This window comes from Equus caballus, chromosome 2, assembly GCF_041296265.1.
Source record: "Equus caballus isolate H_3958 breed thoroughbred chromosome 2, TB-T2T, whole genome shotgun sequence".
Classification (NCBI taxonomy): Eukaryota; Metazoa; Chordata; class Mammalia; order Perissodactyla; family Equidae; genus Equus; species Equus caballus.
In genome coordinates, this window is record NC_091685.1 from 22,201,238 (window position 1) to 22,211,072 (window position 9,835).

The 9,835-nt window shown below is 48.3% G+C and overlaps 1 protein-coding gene across 1 annotated transcript; it reads left to right on the top strand.

Moving 5' to 3' along the window:
• The first annotated feature begins 1,592 nt into the window (after positions 1-1,592).
• Positions 1,593-2,597, top strand: LOC111770293 (platelet-activating factor receptor-like). Its single transcript, XM_023627858.1, has one exon. It carries the CDS (start codon positions 1,593-1,595, stop codon positions 2,595-2,597), a length of 1,005 nt encoding a protein of 334 aa, XP_023483626.1.
• The last annotated feature ends 7,238 nt before the right edge of the window (positions 2,598-9,835 follow it).

Here is a 9,835-nt window from a genome sequence, read left to right on the forward strand (position 1 = left end):
TTCTATTTCCCTCCGTGTGCCCCTGGGCCCTGCAATGACACTCCCTTCCCTTGGGGCCCTGGCCACACCCCACAAACCCAGCTCACAGCTGTCACAGGTGGGCCCCAGCTCCTCCAGCTGTTGGGCCCATTCTTCCTGTGTGTCTTGGGATTAGTGGGTTGATGGGAGGGTCTGGGATGTGCAAGTGGGAGTGGATTCTGCTCTGGCTCAGCTCCTTAAAGCCAGGCCCCCAGGGCCCCAGAGAGAGCTGCAGCAGCCAGAACAGCAAGAGGTAAGAGAGGACTGATCTGGTGAGATGGCCGGGAGAGCTGCAGGGTGGGCACTTAGGGTCTAGAGCCATGCTGGACAGAGCTGAGAGGAGGAGAAGGGAATACGCTCACTCAGGGTCCCAGAGAGGACTGGAGCCTGAGTCAAAGGCGGAAGTGCAAAATCGGTATTGGAGGAACAGAGTTTTGGGACACCCTAGGAGTATGACTTATGTGCCCAAAGTAGGAACAGGCCATTCATTGGCTTGTTCACTTAGCCCCCTCGGGGAGAGAAGAGGACTACGCCCAGATGTCATTGTGTTGTTTTGTTTGCTTGGGGTGTCTGTCTCTAATGTGTGTGTGCCTGTGCGGGTCTACACATTTCGCTGTGTGCTGCCTGGAGGGGAAGGGAGCTAATGGTTATGAAGTATCTCCCCAGCGTCAGCCACAGTGCTCAGAGTTTTACTTATGTTTTCTCATAATCCTCCCAACAACCCTGTGAGGTAGGTATTTTAATCTCCATTTTACAGCAGAGAAGACAGGCTCAGTGAAGCTGAGTAATTTGCCCAAGGTCACATGGCAGATAAATGTCTGTATCCAGAATCTGCCTGACTCCCTGGCCTGTGCTCTTTCTGCTTTGCTGTCCAGAGTTTTGAATCACACCCAGGACTTCTTTGTGGTCCAAAGGTGAGGACGAAGGAAACAGGTGGAAGGCCTGGGGGTTGTGAAGGCTTTTCAGCCCTGCCCAAAGTGTTCCAGGCAAGCCCCAGGAGAGGACCTTCACCAAGGCAAGGCCAAGGTCACCATGCAGGGGCCTGTCCTCTAGGTTACTGCATCCTGATCCTGTTCATTCGTGCCTTGCTCTCTCTCCCACTGGTCTGGATGGCACGTGGAGGAAGGAGGCTGGGCTTTTTCCGGGAAGGACTCTATTCCAGCCTGGTTTCTCTACAATGCCTGCTGGCTCAGCCTTGCTGGGCTTCCTGTACATGCCTGTGTCCCCACATAGCTGAACCACACTCCACCTGTGAGGGGCACCTCCACCCTCCCAGTTACTAAGGTTGGAAATTTCCAAGCCAGCTGGGACTCCTGTCTCTTCCTCATTTCCCACAGCTTGTCAGCAAGCCCATTCTACTTCAAAGAACGCTAGAGTCCCTCCCCTCTCCAGCCCCAGCGGGTGCTGGCCGAGCTCAGGACTTCCTTACTTCTCAGGACTTCCTTACTTCTCGTGTCTCCTCCCAGCAAGGCCTGAGGAAGAGGGGACTGGTGGTGGGGAAGGTGGATGCAGGGCTGCTTCTGTGGCGAGGCTCCACAGTGACCTCTCTTCTTCTCCCTTGACCAAGGTCCGAGATGAACAGCAGTGTTGGGGACCTGGGTGTTGGTGGCTGCAGCCCCTGGGATGACCCTGCTCGCTTCATCGTGGTGCCCACGGCCTACGCCTTGGCGCTGGGCCTGGGGCTGCCCGCCAACGTGGCCGCGCTGGCAGTGTTCGTCCGCAGCGGCAGGCGCCTGGGCCAGGCCCTGCGTCTCTACCTGCTCAACCTGGCCCTGGCCGACGTGCTCTTCACGCTCACGCTGCCGCTGTGGCTCGCCTACTACCTGGGCCCGGCCCACTGGCCCTTCCCGGAGGCCGCGTGCCGCGCCGCCGGGGCTGCCTACTGCGCGGCCACCTACGCGGCCGTGGCCTTCGCGGCGCTCATCAGCGTGTGCCGCTGCGGCGCGGTGCGCGGTCCCCGGCCCGGGGTGGCCGGCCTCCTCTCGCTGCGCCGCCGGGGCCCCGCGCGCGCCGCCTGCGCCGCCGCCTGGCTGGCCGGCCTGGCCTGCGCCGCGCCCTCGCTGGCCGCCCCTCGCGCGCTGCGCCCCGGCCCGGGCGGTGCCACCCGCTGCCTCGAGCACGGCGGGGCGCGCGCCGGCCTGGCCTACGCCCCCGTGGCCTTCTTCGCCGCCGCCTTCCTGCTGGTGCTCGCGGCCTACGTGAGCCTGGCCCGGGCGCTCGCGGCGCCCTCGGGCCCGGGCCCGGTCCCCGCCGGACCGCACCGGCGCGCCGCCAGGACCATGGTGCTGGGCCTCCTGCTCGTCTTCGCCCTCTGCCTGGCGCCCTACCACTTGCTGCTGGCGCCCTGGGTGGCCGGGCAGGAGGGCGCCGCGGACGGCGACGGCGGCGGGTGCCGGGCCGCCTCCACGCTCGACGTCCTGCACACCCTCAGCCTGGCGCTGCTGAGCCTCAACAGCTGCCTGGACCCGCTCATCTACTGCTTCTCCGTGCGCCGCTTCCGCCAGGACTGCTGGGCGCTGGGCTGCCGCCCCGGGGCCGGGGGCCCCCGGCCGCACGCGGCCTCCTTGGCCTCCTCCTAGAGAGGCCCTGGCCTCCCCGCCCGCTTCACCTCTGCCACCCTCCCAGTGGCATCCTGGGTGGAGAAAGCTCTTCGGAAAGAAGATTCCGAATTCCGATCCTGACGCAACCATCTAGCCCAGTAGCTGTAGACATCCGGGCCATAAAAAGGAGATAGAACATTCTTCGTAACCCGAATGTTTCCTAGACTTTGCCAGCTTTTGGATACAAATTAGATGCCATTGTTTTTTAAATCTCTTGGGATAAAAACCAAAGTCCTTAAAATGGCGTACAAGGTCCTGCCTGATCTGGCTCCTGCTTCCCTCCCGGCCTCACCTTCTACCACCTCTGCCCCTTTCCGCGGTTCAGTCACCTGAGCCCCTGGAACAGACCGCTGTCCTACCCTTCAAGGCCATTTCACCTGACTTTGCCAGGAATGATGTCCCTCTGCTTTCCTAAGTTAATTCCCCTTCATTCTCACTTCCTCAAAAGTAACTCTTTATGGGGAAACCAGCAACACACCTACACAACTAGGTTAGATCTGATTGCTCCTGCATAGCTCTTTTCACGATTATCATCAAGCAGTTAATTGGGTAACCCATTGGTTTTTTTAATAAAGATTTTATTTTTATTTTTTATTTTTTTTTTCCTTTTTCTCCCCAAAGACCCCAGTACATAGTTGTATATTCTTCGTTGTGGGTCCTTCTAGTTGTGGCATGTGGGACGCTGCCTCAGCATGGTTTGATGAGCAGTGCCATGTCCGTGCCCAGGATTCGAACCAACGAAACACTCGGCCACCTGCAGTGGAGCACACGAACTTAACCACTCGGCCACGGAGCCAGCCCCCCATTGGTTTTTTCTTTCTGTCTTGCCAGAATGTATTTATGTTGATACATAAGAAAGGGCCATTTTTGTAGATCCAAAAAGGCTGAATATTGGCAATTTTATTTCCATCCAATTCAACTTAATAAATTCTGCCTTTACCTTATTCACTGTTGTATCCTCTCAGGCCTCGCACCTAGTAAGACCTCAGTATATCAGATGAATGAATGAAACCTGAACATCATTAGCTTAGAATGCCCAAGGACTCACTCAGACACTCTGGGAGGTTTTCCTCAAGTGTTTCTGGGATTCTCCAGGCTTGCGTTGCCCGGATGTGTTCCTGACCCATTCCTGATGACTGCTTCCTTCTGCTGTTGCTGGATCCCTGCAGCTCTGCCATCACCTCCACTGTGCCGAGACTTAGTGGCAACCAAGCTGAAGATCCATCCTGTTATTGGCTGGGACGGAGATGAGCCAGACTTGCTGCTCTCCCCTTCGGTGCAGCTGGGACTCTGTCGCTGGGTGCAAACTGCTGCCAATGGCTCTGGCCGCCAGTGCTTTCGGTCCTTGTGCCTTGACGACACAGCAGTTACTTCAAGTGGAGAAGGGAACCACTCTTCCTCCTTAGCCATGTTATTGGGGGCCCCACAGCAGGGCTGCCTGGGTCTCAAGGAGTTAGAGCTTATGAGTGAGAGCAGCATCTTTATGTCGCCACGTCAGTGGGGTCAGGAAGGGTCCATCAATCAGCCACCATGTCTTACTGACCTTCAGGTCCTATTGCTGAATTTGCCTTCTAACAGTAAGTTTGGTAAATTCCTGCTTTTATTTTTGATGTTACCTTTCATTGCTCCCTTATTCCTTCTTTAAATTTTTTCTTTTACATTTTTACAAGTAATACATATTCACAAAAATAAATTCAAAGCAGTAGAGGAAAATGTAAAATAGAAAGTAAAGATCCCCCAGTGGTAACCACTGTTCATAGTTTCTTGTTGTGTGTATCTTTCCAGATGTTTTCTATTCCAGTGCAAATATATGAGTAGTCAATTTTCTTCAAAAATCCCCAAGTGGGTTAGTATTACAAGGCTCTTCTGCACTTTTCTCACTTAGTATATCTTGTACATCTTTTTATATCGACGCATATGGATCTACCTCATTCTTTTTAATAGACTATGCTGTATTTATTTTACTAATTGGTCCTCTGTTGATGGACATTTGTTTCCATTGTCTTACTGTATAAACAACGATGCAATGGATGTGCTTGTCCGCAAATCCTTGCATACTTGTAAATCTGTAGAATAAATTCCTGGCAAGGAAATTGCTGTGTCAAGGAGTATATGTGTGCACTTAAATTGCTTAATTACATCACCAAATGGCCTCCAAAAATGCTGGACCAATTACACACCCATCAATGGCATGTAACGGTCCCTGTTTTACCACATCCTAACCAAGGACTGGGTATTATCACCTGCCTCCTTCTTGAATTTGGACTCCTGTCTGCATTCCAACTGTAAGCATGGTTAATGTGTTTTTTTCCTAGACAGCTTCTCAGCCTCCTGCATATCTGTTTGAAACCTGGTGAGGGTGGGAATGGGAAGAGAAAAGATATCACCTAAGACCTCACACCAGCCACACCTTAGCCTGTCTTGCTTGTTGGAGGAATTAAATGAAAGCCCAAATACACTCCAGTAGGTTCACGGTAATTGTTAGCTCTCTCCCCTTCCTTCGGGATTAGGCTGGCTCATTCTATGCAACACTGACCAGCAACTCAGGCCAAGGCCAGGAGGCAGCCTGGGCCTACATCATGAATTCACTTGTTCTGGTGGAATGAATTGTTCAGCCCCGGGGGCCATGCAAGGCTGGATCTCTGAGGAATGATCTCGTGTCCACACTAGAACCAGCTGAATCTCCTGAGGCTGAATTTGCTTCTGTCCACATAAAAAATCGTTCCTCCTGGTTTTGTCCATTCCCGCGGTCTTGTACTATCTTGCTTTTGATTTGACTTTCCCCTTAGTAATCAGTTTCCTTTGGGAAATGTCTAACTTAGTCTTTCATGTCTGACCTGGGGAAAAGAATTTGAGAGTCGATTGCCTCTGTCTAGAGTTACAGTGTGTGAGAATCACCCCCCTCGCTCCCTGTGGGCTCAGGAGAGCTGGAACCTGGGGTGAGGACCCAGAGGCAAAGAGCCTGAGGGATGAGAGAGATGCTTTGTACTGTCAAGCCTTTTGGATTCTTGGTCCCCTTACTTATTCCAAACCTTGAAGAATTTGCCCGAAGACTCACCCTCAATCCAGGACGAAGATTAGATACTTGACACCCCCTTTCTCCAGGATCCAAGGAAAACTCATTTGCCAAGTGTTTTCAGCAGCTGTAAATTAGTATACTCTAGACTTCCCCTCCCTCTTGCGGGGCCAGGAATGCCCAATCCCTGGCCCTACCCACCCAGGCCACACCTTGTGGCTGTGAGGTCCAAATGTGGTAAGGGGAAGCTACTTCCGGCCCAGAAAAAACAAAGCTCCTCTTCTCTCTCGGACCCCACTCTCTCCCTCAGCTCCATCGCTGTCCGGGTCTCTGGACCCCCCTCAACACCCTTCTGCCCTTGGCCGGGGCTGGTCCAGGTCCTTGGCTCTGCACACTCCTGCCTGGGCCCCTTGGCCAGCCCTGCATCCTCTGTGACCCTCCCTGCTCCTGCCTGCATCCTCCCGGCTAGCCCAGATTCCACCTGCTCCCTCAGGCTCTGTAGGAGAGCCCGTCAGACTTCAGCCTGCTTTCTCTCTCTGTCTTCAGGCCTCAAGGTGCTCTCTGGGCAGCTGTTTCTTTGCCTTGACGTCTGTTTCCTTCTCCTCTAGCTCTAGAAGGACGATAATGTTTTCCCCTCTGGGCCCTGCAGATGACCCTGTGGCTGCAGCTATCCTTCACTGACCCTGAAACCGCCTCCTGGGACTACTACATGCCAGCCTCGGGCACTACGACCACCTCCCCAGGACAATCACTTCTAGGGCTTTCCCAGGCCTGCCCTTTCCTGCCGTTGGTGTGGCACATGCCCACCACCTACCTCTGATGGAGATTGTCATAAATCATGCTTCCTCACCTCCCATTCTCAGTGAGCGCCAGTCCAGTTCTGAAATGTACTTGTGGTTGGGGTGCTGGGATCACACTGGCCCCCAAATTTGTGGGGTCCTGGGCAAGAGTATAAATGGAGGCCCACATACAATATATGTAGATATTTAAAAGTTATACATTAAGCAAACACGTTGTTAAATAAAATGGGTTCCATCCACCTACCTTGACCAATACACCTTTGTAATGACAGGGTAGAAAAATAAGAGTAAATCTTTGGTTTTCAGGACTGAAAGCAAATTATCAAACAGGACTGAATTCAATATTACATATGATGTTTAAACATCATATTTGGGTCATGTATGATAAATTATTATCACAGAAAGTATACAGTATTTTAAGTTCATCATATAAATCACTATCATTCATAATATGATTTTTTTTACTATTTTTTCAAGCCATTTCTATACTCATACAGAAATTCTTAAGGTCTTTTTTTCAAATTTTTCCATGATGGACAATTATTTTAAAATACAGAAAATACAACTTGTTGCTAAATTTGTTCAAAGCTTTCTTGAATCATGATTATATCTCAAAATAATGGCCAAAAAGTAATCTCTATAGAAATTAGTTTTGAGATTATTTTTCTGTGACTCTTATTCATTGTCGTGAAAACATTTTTCTTTCGTTGTTTTAATTGTCTTATATTTTATTGAAATCTCACTTTGATTGTATATTTCACATGCAGTGTTTTTCAATTTTGAAAAATCATTTTCTAATATGTATAGAAATTTCTTTTTAATTTTAAAAGTGAAATAGTTAAACTTAGCCAACTCTTTCTATGAGATTTTACTAACATTTTAAATAGCAAGCAATAGTGCAAATCAAGTAACTGTTGATAATATGTATTCAAAATTAATATTTTTTCACCAATGACCCTGGTTTGTTCCTTGAGAATTTTAGTTGTTTCAACTTTTCTAGTCCATATCATATCTTAAATAAATTAAATGTAATTGATTTAATGGCATTTAGTTGAGATTCCCATCGTGTCTGAGAGTAGTTCTGAAGTCAAATTTGACGTGTTTCATCAGCATATTTCATCTTTCCCATAGCCAGAATATATTGTGTATAATCTATGAATTACTCCAAAAAATCTCATTGCCATCAGCACAGTTGAAGCCATGTCTTTCAGTAACTCCAAACTATGTACAGTACATGGTCTGTACAAGAATATGCCTGGATTTTTGGCCCAACTTTTGCCGTGTATACCTTTCTTTGTTAATCATATTAGCACCATAACCATAGATGTGTCTTTGGCAATCTTTTAAATCAACGCTGAAAATTGAAAGCTGTTTTTCAGTTCCTCATTCAAGTTAAACTTGTATTTTGGGGCTATGATTTGTGTAGGATGTAGCAACCTCACACTGCACTCTGGTTGCAATAACTAGAAAAAGCCAAATAAATTACGAAAATCATATTTTAAAGATACTGGAGAGCTGTGGAAGCAACAATGACTAGAAGCATTGGAATTCAGCTGAGTATCCCTTCTGAGTTGAGTTAATGGTCACTGGATGTTTTCTTCCCTGGGAACCTTTGCTCAGTCTGTGCAAGAACTGAGTCTAGAACTTGACCCATGCAGAGAGCCTCTACTGGTAGAGAAAGGAACCAGTAAATCTTTTGGCAGTTTAATGGAGTTGTAGCGAAAAATTGGGGTCTGTAAAAGCGCAGCTGGTTGTAACCTTAGGATGTTTTCCAAGTTCTGAGACTGAGTGTGAAAAGCTGGGAAGGGAGGCCGAGGGCTTCTAAAAGGCCAAGTGAAATGGCTCATAATCTTCAAATGCTTAGGATACAAAGTCCAGCTAGAGCAATGAGGCCTGATGCAAAAAGATAGCTGATATTTCCCTCAACAAATTGTCCAGATTTTGAAGCCGTGGGGGTAAAGAGGAGGGAAAAAGGAAAAAAGGCTAAAGTGCCAAGTGCAGACCCTCCAAAGGGCAGAGGTGAATATTCTGCAGGTCTTTCAGGATTAGGGGCACAGAGAGCCACTAGACTCTCAGTCAAAAGCCCAGGAAAACCCAGTCTGAAAACAGGAATGAAGTGGGAGTGGACTGAATCAGACTAAAACTGCCGTCCAGCTCTGTCTCAGTTAACTCCTGATTGGACTGAAGTGACCAATCCCTTATCCCATTTGCCTAACAGAGGAAAGGTGGAACTCTCTCTGGTGGGAGATATCATGCAGAACCTCTAGATGTCTTTTCTATACAATGTCTGGCATACAATAAAAAGTCACTAGACATACAAGGAAGCAGGAAAATGTGACTGATCATCAAGAGGATGAATGGACAATAGAAATAGACCCATAACCTAGCCCTGCTCGTCAAGTCGTGCTGTGGCAGTGGCCCACATAATATATAGGAAGATTGGCACAGGTGTTAGCTTAGCGACAATCTTCCTCAAGCAAAAAGAGGAATATTGGCAACAGGTGCTAGCTTAGGGCCAATCTTCCTCAGACACACACAAAAAGAAATAGACCCAAAAATTATCCAGATGTTGGAGTAATAAGACAAGGACTTTAAATAATTATAATTAATTAAAATTATTAAAGAAAATGGAGGAAAATAGGGACAAAATGAATGGAAAAATAGATATTTTCAACAGAATTAGAATTCATGAAAAGAAATCAAATGATTGATTTGAGAACTATAGAGAAGGTAACACTGGCAGAATTTGGGATTCTTTTATAATAGAATAATAGTTAATAAACAGAATTCACACTTACATAATTTCACCCAGTCAAAAACCTATATGTGATGGGCCAGCCTGGTGGCGCAGTGGTTGAGTTTGCACGTTCTGCTTCGGCAGCCTGGTGTTTGCTGGTTCAGATCCCAGCTGCGGACATATGCACTGCTTGGCAAGCCATGCTGTGGCAGGCATCCCACGTATAAAGTAGAGGAGAATGGGCATGGATGTTAGCTCAGAACTAATCTTCCTTAAAAAAAAAAAAGATATTATTTAAAAAAACCCCTATATGTAAAAGTAAAATTAATTGGCCTCTTGCTGGAAGCAAATGTATCAATAAACACGAGTAATTAATGCTATATGGTAAATTTTTACCGTGGTAATTTTTCTGGGAAGAAAGAATCATTAGCATTTCAACACTGATGGAAACAAAATAAGAAAAGTCTGTTATCAAGTACATTACTGGCCTCAGGCACTCAGGAAAATGAGTGGTCAAATAACCTCCTAAGTTGCAGCCTGCCCGGGCTTCTGTCCTGGGGCTTTAGAGGTAATCAGAGGTGGGGTATGTTACCCTGGAAAATTCAAAGAACAGGAGCAGTTTTCATAGGGAAAGGGTAAGCCATAGGAGCAAACTGTCTTTGTA

Excerpts from the sequence above, each read along its gene's own strand:
- LOC111770293 (XM_023627858.1), top strand. The coding sequence starts at position 1,593 with ATGAACAGCAGTGTTGGGGACCTGGGTGTTGGTGGCTGCAGCCCCTGG.